Below are 18533 nucleotides of genomic sequence, written 5' to 3'. Positions count from 1 at the left end.
GGAGTGCAGGGGACGCGGACGGCCCGGCGACGGGCTGGGCCCCGGGGCCTGCGGCGGGGGCGCTGAGCTGGCGGGGCGGGCCGGGGCGTGGGCAGCGGCCCCTCCTCCTCGGGCTGCAGGTAAGGGAGACCGTGGGGAGCGTCCGAGGGAAACGGCTGACCTCGAGGCCGCGGGGGTGGGGGGAACCCCCCCGAGCGTCACCTATTGAGAAACACCCCTAAACGTTATTGATCCCCAGAATTTAGAGGGGAGTTTCGCAGAACCCATCATCCAGAGAAAGGGAATGCCCTCGGAGAAGGACGGGTCCTGGCCCGCCCCTTCGCACGAGTTGGAGAGAGCTCCCACCCGGGGAGTCTCCAGTTTGTCCCTCCAGGCTGCTTGGCGGCTTCACTGGCGTATTCACAGACTCAGGCGTCCCGAAAGAGGCCAGCAAAGGATTCGCCCTGCCTCTCAAGGCCGGCGTCTATCTCAGAAGCTTAGGCCCTGCCTCGTTACCCTGAGCAAGGTGGAAGACCCACGTTCCGAAGAGAAACTGTTCTGGGAAACCTGGGCCTGTGGGTCCCAACTGGCTCTCTGGCCTCTGTGCTGTGTTGCGCCTCAGGGTCACAGGCGGTGGGATTCTAGGCACTCCAGGGCAGGCGGTGTGCGGCTGCCGCCCTCATGCAGTCAGCAAACATTTCTGGCAGCTTTTTTTGTGCCATGAATTGGGCCAAGGACATGGCCGTGACCAACACCAGGCCCTTGCCTTCCTAGAGCCCAGAGTGTGTCAAGGGAGACAGCCGTGTAACCCCACAAATACAAGCCGGATGTACTCTGGGGTAGCGAAGCCCGGGAGATGTGAGAGCTCAGGGGAGATGCAGCTGAATGTGAGGTTTGGGGGAGGCTCCCTTGACTCCTGAAAGCCAAGTAGGAGCTAGACAGAGAAGGGGTAGAGAAAATGGATGTATATCCTTAGTGCCTTTTCCACCTTTCAGTCTGGCAGAGACTAAACAGACTTTCCCTTGTACGCAGAAATAGATGTATCCCTCTGTGTTATCCCTCTTTAAATGCACTTAACAGGGTGGCAGTTGCTGCAGAGCCTTTATGGTATTTGAGCTATAAAGATAATCATGGGAAAAGGAGATTGCGTGTCAGGTTCAATTTCAGAGAGATCTCCATTGGAATCCATGTCTTTTCTTGTGTTTGAGTTTGTTTTCATGATTATTATCAAAGATCGTGTTCCCTTTCAGAGCTGAGAACCAGCCTTGCCCCTGGATTAACAAGACCATTCAACAAATATCACATACCTATTACCATTTACCAGACATGGTTTTAGATGGCAAGGATACACGAGTAAACACTTTTCGCTGGGGTCACTGTTCTCATAGGGCACAAGACACAAATAAGAAACAAATCAAATAAATGAGATAATTTCATAATTGAAGAGGGGGAGCGGTGAACTTTCTTGATGGCCTCTGAGGGGATGAGTAAGAGGACAGAAAGATGACCTTGGTCTTTTGTGGCCTCGACAAAGCCACTTTGAATGGAGAAGTAGGGCCAGAAGTCTGGTTGAAGTAGGATAGAGGACAAGAGGAGAGAAAGTGGAGCTGGGAACTTTAAATCCTTTCAAGCTTTTAGAGCGAGAGTGAACAGAGAAATGGGTCTGTGGGTCTGCTGGGATATGGGAAGTGGTCTCTTTTTTATTTTTTAATTAACTGGAAGATACCAGAGTATGATCATTAATGCTGCTAAGTGTGTGATCCAGCAGAGAGGGAAAGAGTTTGCTGATGCTGCACCAAGGAAACAATTATAGGATAGGTTGCAGAGCATGAGTGGAATGGCCTTCCTTGGGAATATATAGCAGTAGAAAGAAAAGCAGAAAAGGCCACTGAGATGTGGGTACTATTGCAGGTAGCTAGCAAGTTAAAAACATAAAGTGTTCTTGCCCCGTAAGGTTTCTTCACCCATATTTCTGGGAATGCCTGCTTATGTGTGTGTATTGTGAATGATTTGGGAATGTGAAGGTCTTATAATTTCTAAACAAAATACTACTTTTCATAGTGAACAATTGAATATTACTGATGAAATTGTACACAGTTGTGTAATCTTGCAAAAATACAGCCAATATTGCACATCCGGGATGTACATACAGTTTTGTTTTGAGAATTCTTTCTAACCAGATCAGTGAATTCCATTACCAGGAATTGCACCAGGAAAGGAAATATGGATCAGACACACTCCATAATAATCAGCATTTTGCATGTAGATAACTGTGGAAGAGTTTTAGGAGTAGGTGGTTTCTGCCATGCGAATCTTCTTAAGTACATCAAATACCTGCTGGGATTGTGTTTTTCTTCTGTCTAGCTAGCTGGAATAGCACAAATACTTGTGCTTCTCAATTAACATACCACCTGTAAGTAATTGTTAGTGGACATTGTTGAGCTAAACCATTGGCCCTTATACCATTAACTAAATGGGATTTATTAAAGTGAGATAGTTTTCTCCAGTCTTGGTGGAAGTTGGCTCCAAGCAGGCAGATATTAGAACTCTGAGCAGCCCTCAGTCACCTTCTATAGGTAAGGCTCAGTCCTCAAGAGGAGATAGAGACACATGGCTCAGGGTATATAACGATGTGTAGTCTTTAGAGAGTAAGCTTGTTGGTATAATATATTTTACATATACTGTTCTAGAAAGAAATGAGAGTGAGCGAGAAAGAATGTGTGTGTGTGTATTTTAGATTGTTCTTTGGGAGTCTGAATTATGTTCTCCCAAATTTGTAATCTGGCCTGTGATCCCAGTTTTTTAAACAGCACTTCAATATATTTCTCTTCTTTTCAAAAGCCTTGAGAAATCAAGTGCCTGATAGGCATGCACTTCACTGAAGGTGAAATTAATTCAAACTAACTTTGATTTTAGAAATATGCTATATTTGAAAGTGCTTTGTAAAATTAATAGCCTTTATGTAAATGTTAGGTACTCCCATGGGGGAAGATGAAGTAGAAAAGGGTAAAGTTCTCAAATGTAGGATCACAATATCCAGGTTGTATAAAATGTTTTTAATGAAACATTACCCAGAGATTGTTGTAGAAACCTAATTGTTTAATTTAGCCCCACTTACAGTCTTGTTTCCATTGAATTATTTGTTTTGAAAAAGTGAAGGCTTCAGATGAGTTGGGGAGCACAAACCACCAGCAGAGTGACAGTATTAGACACCACTTTCATAAGAGATGGGTAGTTAACCAACAGATAGGAAGCCCCCAGAAGAAACTAATATTTTCTTTTAGCAGATTTTTAATTTTTGAGACTAGAGCTCTAAACTTTTTTTTTTTTTCTTTTTTTTTTTGCGGTACGCTGGCATCTCACTGTTGTGGCCTCTCCCATTGCGGAGCACAGGCTCCGGACGCGCAGGCTCAGCGGCCATGGCTCACGGGCCTAGCCATGCCAAGGCACGTGGGATCTTCCCGGACCGGGGCACGAACCCGTGTCCCCTGCATCGGCAGGCGGACTCAACCACTGCACCACCAGGGAAGCCCAAGAGCTCTAAAGTTTTGATAGCAAGATTGGATTTTGTGAATTTTTGTAATTATGTTTCTCTGCTATAGGTTTCTTTTTCTTTTTTATAAATTTATTTTTGGCTGCGTTGGGTCTTTGTTGCTGCGCGTGGGCTTTCTCTAATTGCGGCGAGCGGGGGTTACTCTTTGTTGCGGTGCGCAGGCTTCTCACTGCGGTGGCTTCTCTTGTCGCGGAGCACAGGGACTAGGCGTGAGGTCTTCAGTAGTTGTGGCTCACAGGCTCTAGAGTGCAGGCTCAGTAGTTGCGGCGCACGGGCTTAGTTGCTCAGTGGCATGTGGGATCTTCCTGGACCAGGGCTCGAACCCGTGTCCCCTGCATTGGCAGGCAGATTCTTAACAACTGCACCACCAGGGAAGTCCCTCTGCTATAGTTTTAAATGAATTTGGGAACTGTTCTTTTTTCTCTTTTCTTTAATTCCAGTTAAAGATGAATGGAATACAGCTTGGAACAGGGATGTTTGTACCAGCGAGGCTGACCTTGGTTTACTTGATCATAGACAACTGAAGTCCATGTCTAATTAGGAATTTTAAGTAGAAATTCATTCAGAAAGCATTTCCATAGTGGTTAGACTCCAGGTATTCCTCCTGGTAGAATTTCTTTTGCTTTTCATCTAGTGGCATATGGTATACAAGGCTATAAGTTACTGGAAGTATTTTATTATTATGACTACCGTAAAAAATTCAGATCCCAAATTGGGTCCTTGGAAACTGTTAATTCAAAACGAGTTTCTTGCAGAAAATACCGTATGCATTTCTTGTTTCTACGTGAATAAAAGTATGTAGGCAGGACTTCTCTGGCGGCACAGTGGTTAAGAATCCGCCTGCTGATTCAAGGGACACGGGTTCGAGCCCTGGTCCAGGAAGATTCCCCATTCTGCAGAGCAACTAAGCCTGTGCGCCAAAACTACTGAGCCTGTGCTCTAAAGCCCACGTGCCTAGAGCCCATGCTCCGCAACAAGACAAGCCACCGCAATGAGAAACCTGCGCACCGCAAGGAGGAGTAGCCCGGCTCGCCACAGCTAGAGAAAGCCCGCACGCAGCCAGAAAAAAAAAAAAAAAAAAAAAAAAAGCATATAGGCATTTTGATGGCCATTGTAATGTACCTACTGACTTTGGGGGCTTGTTTTTGTTTTGTAGGGTTAATAACTAATATTTATATAAGACAGAAGAGAAAGATGTCACTCCGTAAAGGTATGTCCTTTCTACAGTTCTGTTGTTTTATACCAGGTCAAAAGGTGAAGAGATGTAACATGGGCATTCTCCTCTGTTTCAGTAAACATTATCATCCTGGTCCTGGCTGTTGCTCTCTTCTTACTGGTTTTGCACCATAACTTCCTCGGCCTGAGCAGTTTGCTGAGGAACGAGGTTTCAGGTATGGGAACCCTGACTAATGCGTTGGCATGTATTGAGGACCTGGAATTCCCTGTGTCCCACATTCTGAGTTACATCACTAGATTCAAGGAAAAGAAGGCTTTCTTCTTGGTCTTATAGAAGCTACTAAAGACTTTGAGAAAGGCAGGTGGCACTCATTGTGCTCTTGTAGCCTGTCCCCTTCTCCTTGCTGGGCAGTTGTTTGCTGAGGGTTTGATCTTACAGAAGATTCCTTTTTACCAAATCAGAGGCCTTGGAGAAAGGAGCCACTGTGGGCTGTTATCTACAGACATTTCAGTAGGGCAGGGCTTCAGAACGTGGGGACAGGTGAGCATTGCTGGTGTTTGATGCCTCCTCTGTTCACTAGAGTGTCAGTCTGGTTACTTTCCTTTACCTGTTACTCTGCTTTAACACATGAAACCATATCAGCAGGTCTTTAGTAGTAAAACAAAACCACAAAGCCTTGTCAACTGATTTAAAAGACCACTATTGTATAATTCGCTGCCAGTTATTTTAGATTAGTTGTTCATACTGCTCTGCCTTGGTATTGAGGGACGTTTGAGGCTTCAGAGTGTTTGTCAAATCATTTTTGGATTGTCACCCACCGTATTGACCAGAGCAAGAAAAGACTAATAGCTTTCCCTTAACTTTCACTGAGTGCTCTGATAGCATGTTTTTATAATAGTGTATATATGTGTGTGTATTTTTATATATACATATATATTTACATAAAGTAATGCATGCTTCTGGTGGGAACATATATAAAAAAGAAAATAGCATTCAAGCTCCATGAGGACAGTTGTGGCTGGTACATAGGAGGTGCTTACTAAATATTCATTAAATAAATGATTTCACTGCCTAGAGATAATTATTAAAATTTTGTGTTAGTACCTTCCAGGTTTTTTTTCTCTGTATTTTTTTTCTATACAGTTGAGATTATACTATATATAAACTACACATGACATGGTTTTTCACATGGTTATATCCTAAGCACGTCACCATGACAAAACTCTTCATATGTAAATTTAATGTCACATAGTTTACTTTTTGCCATAGGAAAAAGTCTTTTGGTACAATGACTTTCAGATTTATTTTTTAAATTTTTTTTTTTATTAGTTTCTGCTTTATAACAAAGTGAATCAGTCATACATATACATCCGTTCCCACATCCCCTCCCTCATGCATCTCCCTCCCTCCCACCCTCCCCATCCCACCCCTCCAGGCGGTCACAAAGCACCGAGCTGATCTCCCCGTGCTCTGCGGCTGCCCCCCACTATCTATCTACCTCACGTTTGGTAGTGTATACATGTCCCTGCCTCTCTTTCGCTTTGCAGATTTTTTTGATGGCAACTCCACAATAATGAATGTGTTACATACAGCAGACACATACATGTATTTATTGTCTATCTGCCCTACACAATGGTAAAGATTTGACCATCTTATTCATGGCTGTAACCCCGGTGGCCTAGATATTGCTTGGCACATAGTAGGCGCTCAGTGTTCAATGCATGATGAATGAGTAAACGAACCAACGTATTATTAAAAGCAAGAAGGTTTACAAAACAATACTTGCAGTTGCTGTATGTGATGCATTCTGATATTTTCTAAGTCACTGTTCTATTCCAATTCAGGAACTGTTTTCCTACTCATGTTCTGATTGCGATCCACTTATATTGATTTCATGCCTACTTGTGGGATACAATTCAGTTTGAAAATCAACTGTTTTTTAGTCTGTTTCTAGGTTTTTCAGTCTGTTTCTAGGTTTTTCACAATTGTAAATAAAATTGTGACTTTTGGTTACCTCTCAGATGTTGTCCTTAAGAGACACAAGGGGAATTATTGGGTCAAAGGCCATGCTCTTGATACAAATTGCCCAAATACAATCTAAAAAGATTCTGTTATATTCCTACCAGTAATGTATCAGAATTGTCTGCCTATTTTTTTAAAAATGCTTTTCCAAAGGCCTGGTTACATACAGGAAAACACAATTTCTGGGCTATATGCTTCACATTACAATGAGGCAAAATGAGGTGTATCATAATTCTCAGCTTACCTCTTTTCATGTCTTGGGCTCTGTATCAAAAGCTCTTGAGATTGTGTTTGTATCACAGTACCTTCTTTGTGTGTGTTCTTTGCAGATTCAGGAATTGTGGGGCTTCAGCCTGTAGACTTTGTCCCAAATGCTCCCCAACATGCGGTAGACGGGAGACAAGAGGAGATTCCTGTGGTCATTGCTGCATCTGAAGATAGGCTTGGGGGGGCCATTGCAGCCATAAACAGCATTCAGCACAACACTCGCTCCAATGTGATTTTCTACATTGTTACACTCAACGGTACAGCAGACCATCTCCGGTGAGCTCGGCTTGCCTGATGATTCTGCTTCTAGGGGATGCTCTAAGAGCAGGCCAGCTGCCAATCCAGTAATATTTTTTCAATGTTTACATTTTCCCTATATAATTATTATATCACATGTAAACTGCACATTGTTTTTCCATGTGATTGTATCATAAACATGTCTCCATGATCGCAAAAACATGTAAGAAAACTGTGCCAAGATGTAAATCAACTGCATTACTATGCATAGTTAAGTGGATATTTTTTTGGTAATAAGACTTTCTCAATGAAGGAAGCAAGGTGTTGATTTACATTCTCTTACAAGTTCCTTATTTCAAGAACATGCTCTTGAGTAGTTCTGGTCTAGAGTGGGAAGGGACATGGGAGCAATGGCAAGGTAGTATGGTGAAGTGAGCATAGACACTGATCCAAATTTTAGCCCGTAGTGGGGAACATTACCTCTTTGGAACCCATTTACTCATCTGTAAGTACGGGGTATAAATATCCAGATTAGAGGATTGTTGTGTTAAGTAAATGAAAAAATATATGAAAACACCTACCACATAATAATTGCTCAGTAAATGGTCCTTACTATTGTAATTGTTGTGATTAATAGAAATTCAATCTGATGGATAGTCTTAACTGTGTTTTGAAAGATGCTTTGAATTAAGATTTACAAAGTTTATTCCAAGAAACATTTTATCTAAAAGGTTAATAGTGGTCAAAGTTCTAAAACATATCTGTTCTTGTGCCTTTCTCCATGGTTGTTCATCAAAGTTGTTAACGAATTATTTTTCCATATTTAAAAACTCAAGAAATCATCTAAAATAATGTAGAAATATTGCATTAAAATAGAATACAGAAATAACATTATATCCACAAAACACTGATGTGCAATGGGCCTAGTAAAAATGTGCAGCACCTCTTTAGGGAACACTGACTTTTCTTACAGGCAGTACCTTAGACTCAGGTAGAATTACTCAGCCAACAGTGAATTAATGAGTGTGTAGATTAACAGGCTGATTTACCAGCTTTGTTGATAACTTAGCTTTCACTACCATCATACTTTGACTCGTTTTCTTCACTGATGTATTTGGAGGGACAAATGTTGAATGATCCATGTGGTGAAAGGATCTTCTCAATTCCACAATGAATTTTTTTTACAGCAGTTTTAGTGTCAGAAGAGTGATCAAAAGTATGAGCCTTTGGGTGCACTATCACTATGGAATCTTGGTTCAGGAAGGGTCTTTAGTGGGTAAACTCACTACAGATGAGGAAACCAAAGCTCAGAGGTGAAGGGGCTTGAAGACACCTATTTTGTCCTCAGGATTTCTCTTGCATTATGGTCTTATTGGAAAGCAGAGATATGGCTGTGGTTTGGGACATGATTACTTAAAACTGGTATTTAGTGGTTTATTTTCATCAGGTCCTGGCTCAGCAGCAGTACCCTAAAAAGCATCAGGTACAAAATTCTGAATTTTGACACTAAACTTTTGGAAGGAAAAGTAAAGGAGGATCCTGACCAGGGGGAATCCATGAAACCAGTGAGTTCCATGCATCCTTGTTTGTACTTGGTAGTATTATGAAATGACTGGAATACCTGGGTAACTGTGGGTACAGTACTAGTACTTCCCTGGGGACCAAACCTGGAAGTTCTGAGACCTTTGGCTGTCTTCTCCTGCATGGATACTGAGAGCATTCTGGGAGTTTCTAATAAACAAAAGCACAGCCACTGACAAATTTTGTGCCAATGCCTCTTTCCTTTTCCAGTTAACCTTTGCAAGGTTCTACTTGCCAATTCTGGTTCCCAGCGCAAAGAAGGCCATATATATGGACGATGATGTAATTGTGCAAGGTACTAAAGAATGTCATCATCAGTGCTGCTCTGTCCAGTGTGGGCGATAGTGGTTGTCTTATTTATGATATCCTATAAAAGGCCATCCTAAGAAGTGGGAGGAATAGGGAATCTTGGGGCAACTTCCAGTGTAATCTTAAACCTTATCTGTTTCAGGTGATATTCTTGCCCTGTACAATACACCACTGAAGCCAGGACATGCAGCTGCATTTTCAGAAGACTGTGATTCATCCTCTACTAAAGTTGTCATCCGTGGAGCAGGGAACCAGGTAAATTACTTACTAGACCTCGTGAATAGACACTCCACTCCCTATAATTCATGTCAATGGGGAGAGAAAGCAAAATCAGGGAATTCTAAATCTTTAGCTACATTTTATTCACCAGTTATTTCATCCCCAAACTCAAGGCTGCTTTCCTAGATTGGTTCAAGGATTAGACAACCTAATTCTCCTTGAACATCTGGCTTAATGTTTAGGTTCCTGTTGTCTAACTTGCAATCCCAAGTGTCACTTTTATTTGCTTTATGTAGAGCCCTTTGTTAATAATCTGAGAAGTCATAAGTAAGCAGAACAGTTATCAAATTATTCTTTGAAGCACTAAACATACTATATATCCCAATTGTGTTTTTAGTACAATTACATTGGCTATCTTGACTATAAAAAGGAAAGAATTCGTAAGCTTTCCATGAAAGCCAGCACCTGCTCATTTAATCCTGGAGTTTTTGTTGCAAACTTGACAGAATGGAAAAGACAGAATATAACTAACCAGCTGGAAAAATGGATGAAACTCAATGTAGAGTAAGTATGTAACTGGCCTAGCTGTGAAAACTCTTGTTATTTCAACGCTGGTAGTTTTCACTAACAGGAATTAGTCAGGATTCTTTACTAACAGCTTTCATTTGTTATCTGTCCCACCAAGAGAAGGGCTGTACAGTAGAACACTGGCCGGCAGCATCACCACACCACCTCTGCTGATCGTATTTTATCAACAGCACTCCACCATCGACCCTATGTGGAATGTTCGCCACCTTGGTAAGTAGATAATTAACCAAGGGCCTAAGCTAATAAAGTGTCTAAAGGACCACCCTCAGGGATGGAATATATTGTTTCCCTTAAGTTTCCTGCAGTCTTATGTCTGACTAGTACAGTCATTTGGCTCTTTTTTCCTAAATGTAAGGTTCCAGTGCTGGAAAACGATATTCACCCCAGTTTGTTAAGGCTGCCAAGCTACTCCACTGGAATGGGCACTTTAAGCCATGGGGAAGAACTGCTTCATATACTGATGTCTGGGAAAAATGGTATATTCCGGACCCAACAGGCAAATTCAGCCTAATCCGAAGACATGTGGAGATCTCAAATATAAAGTAAATAAGTATGCTATAAGCATTTCTCAGGAAATCCTGGAAGACAGTATGTGTGGGAAGTAACACTTGCTAGGCTTCAATGCCTGTTTACAGCAACAAAGGGACAAGGGACATTTCAGCTGGGTAAAGAGGACAAACTGCCCCATCTGGCAGTCAGCTTCCCAGACAGACTATAAATATGCCTCCATCTGCCTTACCAAGAGTTTGCTTACTGACAGTGCTGAACGACCAGAGGTGAATGTACTTAGATACAGCTGGTACAGCTAGTTCAACACTGCTGCTTGGTTTTAATTTTGTGACCTGTGGCCGAATCTGTAAATAAAGTAAAAACTACATTTTTCAATAAGGTATGTTTTAACTTTACTTCTACCCACTCACTGTTTAAGAGATGAGTTATCTTTTTACAGAATTTAGACACTTTCTAAGTTGCCTGATTGTTTTAAATGAATATATCATTATATACACATTCACAAAATTTACACAGCTTATGTCATACTGTAACAAACTGGTACATCACACGCAGAGAACAGCTTAGCAGTCTGCTCACAATGTTAAAAACCAACAACAAAACACCATTATAGAAGGACAAAGTTCTATTATACATAATCTGTACTGAAATCATAAGCATCATCTTCCTCTTCAGTCACTTTATCCAAGATGAAAGATGGTGCAGACTGCTTATCTATATTGGAAAGAAAAAAGAGGTGTTTAAAAACAAAAATCAAAAATCAAAAGCTACTGTACTGCTTTGTTATAAGATCCCTCCACCCAACTCACCTGCTTGAGAGTCCTCAGGCAGTGCCTCGCAGGCCTCTTCTGCAGGGGACATGTCTGAGCTCTTTTCCTGTGGGACAGAGAAACAGTGTTAGTAAGCCCTTGTGTGCTCATTAATCCAAGTTAATTACATACCCAGAAAAAAGTCTCTGGAGGTACACATTAATGGATGCACAAAATCAAGACTAATGATTGCAAGCCTTAAACTTCTAAATTGTACGAGGCTTTTTAAAGTCCTGAAATATTTAATTTCTATTTCTTCCTTCAGCCCCTTCCCCTCTGTTGTACATTGTAATGCCAGAAAACTTACTTCAGCTTAAACATCTCACGCACAACATACTTACATCACCTTCTTCGTCAACACATTCCTGGTCAGTGTTGACATCTTCATAGTCCCCCGCCGCCTCCTGCTTCGGTTCTTTCTGTTTCGGCAATTCTTCAGGTATGTCCTTTTCCTCTATCACTCCATTTGTCAGACCCGATGACTGGAAAAGGATGCTACTGGCTAAACGAGGGCCCCTGATGGCTAGGAAAGGTGTACAGCCCATGTAAACAGATGAGACCTTTATTGGCCTGTAAGCTTATGAAGACAGTAGTTAAACACAAGCCGTGCTTACCTTGTATGCTGTGTGCATTGTTCTTTTCCAGTTCTTCCAGATTAAAGCCCCATTTCATGTCTGTCACAATGCTCTCATTAAAATGTGGAGGAGTCCAGGATGTAGGGGGATGGCAAAAGTAACTTAAGAAGGCACTGGTATTAAAAATAAAGTTTGTCAAAAATCAGTTCCTTTATTCTATGTGGTCATCAAAAAGCCAACAGAAAGAAGCCTTACCCTGTCCACTCAGACCACAGCAGTTTGGCGGCACCTTCTACATTTGGGCTTCCACCTTTTTGGTGCAGTCCTCTTCTCTGAGCAAATGAAGTAAAAAATTCCAGAGAATTCTTAAAGTCTGGGACAGTAAATTTCAGTATTACCTTATTAAAAAAAGAAAAACAAACTGTCATCTATCTGATATAGTACAGATGTTAAAAAAAAATGCTTATAATGAAAGACAAGATGGAGCTCAAGGGAAGGGGATTCTTTTTACCTGTCGAGCATCAGCATGGGACAGGATGGTGCTAGCAGCCTCCATTGGTTTTACTACCTCAATACTTGCTGGACTTCTCAGAGCGAGTGCAATAGCAGAGTTAAGTGGAGACACGATGAAACTTGGACTATCTATGATTGTGATTTGTTTGTCCAAGGGGACAACCTGCATGTTCCTGAAACAAGAAAGATGGTAACTGACAGGCAATGGTTTTCCTAAAGGCCAAGAGACACAACGAAGCTCAGGGTTGGATTGAACAAACTCAGCACAGTCTGTCAGATCCACTTTATCATCATTTGCTTCATGTTTATCTAAAACTGTAACAGCACACCCTCCTCTTCTAAAGACAAAACACTACGTGTTATAGCTTACATACATACTGACCTAAACACATGCTGTTTCCTCTGTCGTATCTCCCCTCTTCTACCTGGCAGACTTCTATTCATGTCAAGTTCAGGTTCAAACACCACTTACTCTAAGGCAGCTTTTCCTTCTATGAATCTATTTGCTTGTCTTTCAAACTAGATTGTGGGCAGCCATTCTACTCTAATCAGTTCTTTCCAAGCCTAACACTTGCTTAACCCTGTTCCTTTCACTAAATAGAAAGTTGAGTAAATAGAAATAGAAAACTGTCTCCCTTAAAATAAACAAAATCATACTTACCTATAATGAAATATTGCAATTATGGAACTCAATTTACCTTGTAAGTCCCATGGATACACCAACATTGCATATCCGTTCTTGTTTTAAGCTATTGATGATGCTGCTTTTCCCCACATTTGGGAAACCTACAAATGGGAAATCCAGATACAAAAGGCATTATGTGCTGGTAATTATAAAATCTCCACTCCCTTATTTTATGCCTGCCTGTTTACAGCAAGATCAGAGTTGGATCTGAGCATCTTCACTTCAACATTAAAACTACTCTTAGCATCTTCATTTCTTGTACAGGTAATGAAAGAGCAGGAAAAGATTATTAATTCAAATAAACCAGAGCTCTTAGAAGCTAACATTACCTACAGTATCGACTTATAAGACATAAAATATGTTGAACTGAAACTCACCAATTACCCCAACGTGAATGGCTTTGCCATAAGTCTCCTGAAAACCTCCAAGAAGCTTCCAAAGGCCTTCTTTTCCAACACAGACTTCACTTTTGAATGCAGCAGCTTTCTTCTTTACCTTCACAAGTTAAAATTCTAAATAATTAGTTTAACTACTTCTGACAACCCACCAGACAAAACCCAAGCAATCTGGCTCCAGAGCCCATCTATTAAAATCACCACATTCCATTACCTTTCAGATTATCCCTGGATGAAATCAGAGTTGGATCTTACAAGTTTTCATTTTTTAATCAAGATTTTGTACACTCATCATATTTCACCCATCTGAAAGATGAAAGAACCACATTTCCCACCACTAAATTAAGGGTACCTTGATTCTCTTCCCTTTGTCCTTCATATTTGCTGAGGCTTTGAACACCACTGTTGGCAATTCCTTCGTCAAATAACTTAGCCAGTTCTCCAAATTCTCCTTTGGTACCAAATCTGATAGGGATTAGGAATAAAACACTGTTCCAATTTGGTCATTTTGTTGAGATAAATTTGCAAAGTCTAGTAAACTATGGATTTCATTCAGGTTTGCCTTTTCCCAGTTTTTTCAAAAGTATCTGAACTAGAAGATGGGGAGAGGGTCAGCTGCCTACCATGCTTCTGGTTAACAGAGTTCATTCAGTATGTACACCTCTGTATTTCTTTAATTCCCCTCTGCACTGCTCATCCTTTCAGGATTAAGTCAACCTCTAGAATATTACCGTATAACCTTAGGGCTATGTTTCCAGAATTTACTATCAGGTAGCAGCCATGTTTACTGACCCCAACTGTAATTTTAGATCCCATCCTTACTTTCTGTTTCACAGGTTTTGGTTTCTGGGTGTTTGTCCCCCCTGCTCAAACCCAGATACATAATCATGTCTCATCTAAATAGTGCCACATGTCGACATTATGCAGGTGTGAAGAATGTGGCACTCTGTCATCATTTCCTACGTGAAATATACTACACAGTAAGCTGAGTATAAAAGCTTACACTCTTAAATAAGACAAGGTGGTTAAGTACTGAATAGCAAAAGAACAGTACAAACCAGTTAATTTGCTTCTAGAAAACATCTCCAGGACCTCCTTGGTGGTGCAGTGGTTAAGAATCCGCCTGCCAATGCAGGGGACACGGGTTTGAGCCCTGGTCTGGGAAGATCCCACGTGCCGCAGAGCAACTGAGCCCGTGCACAACTACTAAGCCCACGTGCCACAACTACTGAAGCCCACATGCCTAGAGCCCGTGCTCCGCAACAAGAGAAGCCACGCAATGAGAAGCCTGCACACTGCAATGAAGAGCAGCCCCCGCTCGCCACTAGAGAAAGCCCACACACAGCAACGAAGACCCAACGTAACAATAAATGAATAAATAAATAAATAAAGTATAATATAGTAATTAAGGGGGAAAAATTCTTTTCCACCCCACTGCCCAGCACTGTCTTTGGCAACAAGAGCTCATGCATATGCATTGGTTTTGTTGAGGTCAGAGTTGGATCTTATCAGTCTTCAGAGACAATCAGACTGTTCAGATGTTCTCCTCATACCTCACTAGTGCATATGGAACATAAGGAGCAATGTTTTCGCTTACCTGATTTATTTAATACAAGTACCAGCTTTTTCTGTCCACCCTTGACAATGGCTTCTTCTACCTGGGGACACCTGCAACCAAGAGGATCTCTGGCATCCAACACCTCCAGCACAACATCTGAGGCTTCAATCACCTGTCAAAGCAGAAGCTATCAGAACACCATCCCTTGCTCTGGCACCACCCTCCACATAAGTACACTGGTGTTGTCTACTTTGCAACAGGGTGAGCTCAGAGTTGACTCTCTTAAAAAAAAATTTTTTTTTAATTCTTTTTTTTGGGGCTGCATTGGGTCTTCGTTGCTGCACGTGGGCTTTCTCTAGTTGCAGTGAGCAGGGGCTACTCTTCACTGTGGTGGCTTCTCTAGTTGCGGAGCATGGGCTGTAGGCACACAGGCTTCAGTAGTTGTGGCACACGGGCTTAGATGCTCCCTGGCATGTGGGATCTTCCAGGACCAGGGCTCAAACCCATGTCCTCTGCATTGGCAGGCAGATTCCTAACCACTGCACCACCAGGGAAGCCCCAGAGTTGAATCTCATATCTTCACTTTGGTGTGAATGATGTTCACATATTTATTTCTTACATGACAGTAAGACATAGGTTTGTTCAGTGGCCTCTGATCAAAGTGGATTTCAAGAGTGGAAACATTCCCAACTATCTAAATATATAATCTTCCCATTCTGAGTTATGTAGTTTGAAAGACCTTTGTGGCCCTGCCAAGAGCTGCTGAGAAACACAGTCAGGATCTATTCACAGGAGGGAGTGAGCTTAGGAAAATAGGTGTTGGGGATGGCAGTGCTACACCAAGACATCCCCTTGACCTCCTTCACTTAGGTTTCAACAAAGAACTTTAGAGACTCTTTTGTACTGCTCCTCTAAAGTATTTCCTTCTATTTAAAAAGCCACTGTGTCATGTCATAATATTTTATCACAAAATGCCACTTCTGTATATCATGCTTACGGGGAACTGTTCCCATGCAAAAAAATTAAAACCACAAGAATATTTCCTTCAGTTAAACATATCAGAGTAAGCCAACTTGCTGAGGAATTCTTCCTGCTCAAGAGAACTCTACTTCCACCTCTACAAGGTTGGTGTCAGGAGAGAAGGAAAAAAAAAAAATTCTAGTCTTTTAAACCTCATTACCACTTTCAGACACTAACCTAGACTATGATACCTTTTTAAGTTCCTGACAATACAGCCTCTTCGGATTCTGTTTGCTTGACTTGGCTTTCTTAGCTTTGTATTGCCCAAATTCCTAGGTGATAAAGACAAGGGGAAAGGACACAAAATTAGTAGGTCAGTAGATGTAACCTATTTCTCCATTTTTCATGACGGTAATCATTACCTCTTTCACAGGTTCCATGTTAGATAGCTCAACAGCAGGGTCAGTTTCAAGTCTTCTTTTCTTGTCCTGTTCCTTCTGCCTGTCAAGTTTCTGCTGCTGTTTCAGTTCTTCAAGCTGTGTTCAAGCCACAAGAGAAATGGGAGAGCCAAAGTGACCTGATATAGTAACTTTACTTTGAAAAAAATACACACACCCACACATCACTTGTTGCACATTTTAGCTAATGCATTTTACCCGCTGTTTCCTTAACTCAGCTTCCCGAAGAAGAGCCTCCTTAAAAGGAGCACTGTTTGGAACTCCCAGGTCTTTCCTAGGCTTCTTTCGACCCCGTTTTTTAGCCTCTTTCCTCAATTTTCGATGGTGCTCTCGAACCTATCATAATAAAATTTTATTAGTTAACAAAAATACTAAACAAAATTCATGTGAGTAACCAATCTGGCTACAGTTTACTTATATCTGTAAAATGACCTAGAAACATAAAACTTTAACTGTAACAATGCAGAGAACACACATACTTATGTATGAAACAGCAAGAAAAAGTCACGAGATTCTTTTTGCAGCAATTGTTACCATACTGATCAAAATTTAGACTCTTATCACTGAATTACTTCTGATGCTTAAGAGCTTGTGTCATAGTCTATCCAATCTCCGTTTCTTGAGGTGAAATCATACTAATATTAATCCAGACCTCTTTGTGGAGGAGGGGTGGGACAGAAATCAGTTTAGCATTATACTTGGTATAACTCTTCCAAGAACAAGACTTACCTTTTTTTGGATTTTATACCGCTTATGGCAGGTCATGCGTTTACTTGCTTTCTTTAACTCTGCAAAGCAACATATCACAAAAGGGTTAATTTATTTACTGTTTTCTTTTTAATTAATTTTATTTATTTTTGGCTGTGTTGGGTCCTCATTGCTGCGCATGGGCTTTCTCTAGTTGCGGTGAGCGGGGGCTACTCTTCGTTGTGGTGTGCGGGCTTCTCATTCCAGAGGCTTCTGTTGAGCCACCAGGGAAGCCCTATTTACGGTTTTTTAAAATCCATTTTATCCACAAATGATCAGTTTTAGTTTCTGATGACTGCGCTCTAGGGTCACATCCATGTTTGCGTTAAGTAATTAACTGGCTCTGAAACCTAATTTAAAAATCTTGCGGGGAAGTTCCCTGATGGCACAGTGGTTAAGAATCCGCCTGCCACTGCAGGGGACACGGGTTCGAGCCCTGGTCCGGGAAGATCCCACATGCCGCAGAGCAACTAAGCCCGTGGGCCACAACTACTGAAGCCCGCATGCCTAGAGCCCGTGCTCCGCAACAAGAGAAGCCGCCGCAATGAGAAGCCCGCGCACAGCAATGAAGAGTAGCCCCCACTCGCCACAACTAGAGAAAGCCCACGCGCAGCAACGAAGACCCAACGCAGCCAAAAATAAAAATAAATAAATGAATTTTAAAAAAATCTTGTGGGGTGTGTGGTAAAAATAAACACAGACCACTCAAGTCCCAAAGACTCTGATTCAACAGATCCGTTGTAGAGCCCAACTTCCCCGCTCCCACTCTTCCCAGATTATACTGGGATAGCACACAGGAGCGTATAAGATCCAAAAATACCGCCACTTCTTGTCAAATAGCACAAATCACAAAGGAGGAGCTAACAGTGGGTTTGAGAGGCGGCTCTCAGATCTCACCAGGGCCGGATCAAACGTGGCCGCACAAGGGAAAACGCTGCGCCTGAAACCTGGCTCAGACATTGACTGGGTCCTCACGAGACTCTGGCCCGACCTTCACCCTTGGGGCCCAGCCTTCTTTCTGTACCACAGGCCCGCGATTCACGTGGAGCCTTCCAAGCCTCAGTTCTAGGCGGGATCAGGGCTACGGCCTCCCCGCCGGCCCTCCATTCCCCAGAGACCAAGCCGCAGAGGAGCGCCCTGGTGGGTTCGTCGACCATCAGACACAGAGGCCCCTCCAAGCCCGCCCTCTGACCACACTCACTCGGCCGCTTCATACTGCAAGTCGGAAGGACTGCGCCCGCAGTTGCACCAGCGCTCACAGCCACAAAGTGCCTCCGCAGGCGCCACGTGCGAACTGAGACCACGGGCGAGCCTCACGCACTCACGCTGCCGCCGTAAAGCGCGCCGCCGCCTGCCCGCGTGCGCGCGCACGCAGTGTCGCGCGGAGCCAG

The 18533-nt window shown here is 42.4% G+C and overlaps 2 protein-coding genes and 3 non-coding genes across 5 annotated transcripts; 1 reads left to right on the top strand and 4 right to left on the bottom strand.

Moving 5' to 3' along the window:
* The first annotated feature begins 43 nt into the window (after positions 1–43).
* On the top strand, positions 44–10820 carry GLT8D1 (glycosyltransferase 8 domain containing 1). Its single transcript, XM_060111587.1, has 10 exons — positions 44–119; positions 4689–4742; positions 4825–4923; positions 7061–7274; positions 8683–8800; positions 9027–9111; positions 9268–9380; positions 9742–9908; positions 10030–10142; positions 10288–10820. The coding sequence occupies exons 2-10, from the start codon at positions 4727–4729 to the stop codon at positions 10476–10478; spliced, it is 1116 nt and encodes a 371-aa protein (XP_059967570.1). The 5' UTR covers positions 44–119; positions 4689–4726; the 3' UTR covers positions 10479–10820.
* GNL3 (G protein nucleolar 3) lies at positions 9797–18471 on the bottom strand. Its single transcript, XM_060111586.1, has 15 exons — positions 18344–18471; positions 17125–17183; positions 16594–16731; positions 16360–16473; positions 16189–16269; positions 15017–15149; positions 13772–13884; positions 13402–13519; positions 13038–13125; positions 12338–12512; positions 12082–12224; positions 11866–11999; positions 11593–11774; positions 11252–11318; positions 9797–11156 (listed from the first exon to the last, which is right to left on the bottom strand). Exons 1-15 carry the CDS (start codon positions 18354–18356, stop codon positions 11071–11073), a joined length of 1644 nt encoding a protein of 547 aa, XP_059967569.1. The 5' UTR covers positions 18357–18471; the 3' UTR covers positions 9797–11070.
* LOC132498077 (small nucleolar RNA SNORD69) lies at positions 12569–12645 on the bottom strand. Its single transcript, XR_009533693.1, has one exon. It is a non-coding gene; the product is annotated as a small nucleolar RNA SNORD69 (small nucleolar RNA).
* On the bottom strand, positions 13646–13727 carry LOC132498080 (small nucleolar RNA SNORD19B). The gene has a single exon (XR_009533696.1). It is a non-coding gene; the product is annotated as a small nucleolar RNA SNORD19B (small nucleolar RNA).
* Positions 14899–14975, bottom strand: LOC132498075 (small nucleolar RNA SNORD19). Its single transcript, XR_009533692.1, has one exon. It is a non-coding gene; the product is annotated as a small nucleolar RNA SNORD19 (small nucleolar RNA).
* Positions 18472–18533: the final 62 nt, after the last annotated feature.

Source organism: Mesoplodon densirostris, chromosome 10 (assembly GCF_025265405.1).
Source record: "Mesoplodon densirostris isolate mMesDen1 chromosome 10, mMesDen1 primary haplotype, whole genome shotgun sequence".
NCBI classification, from domain to species: Eukaryota; Metazoa; Chordata; class Mammalia; order Artiodactyla; family Ziphiidae; genus Mesoplodon; species Mesoplodon densirostris.
Note: the sequence above shows the minus strand (reverse complement) of the source record. Positions and strands in the feature narration are given on the sequence as shown.

Coding starts and splice junctions, on each gene's coding strand:
- GNL3 (XM_060111586.1), bottom strand. Junction 13,520..13,771: donor ACAAAGGGAAGAGAATCAAG/GTACCCTTAATT, acceptor TAACTTGTGAAG/GTAAAGAAGAAAGCTGCTGC. Junction 11,157..11,251: donor GCCTGAGGACTCTCAAGCAG/GTGAGTTGGGTG, acceptor TTTCCAATATAG/ATAAGCAGTCTGCACCATCT.
- GLT8D1 (XM_060111587.1), top strand. Junction 9,381..9,741: donor TCCGTGGAGCAGGGAACCAG/GTAAATTACTTA, acceptor TTGTGTTTTTAG/TACAATTACATTGGCTATCT. Junction 10,143..10,287: donor GTGGAATGTTCGCCACCTTG/GTAAGTAGATAA, acceptor CCTAAATGTAAG/GTTCCAGTGCTGGAAAACGA.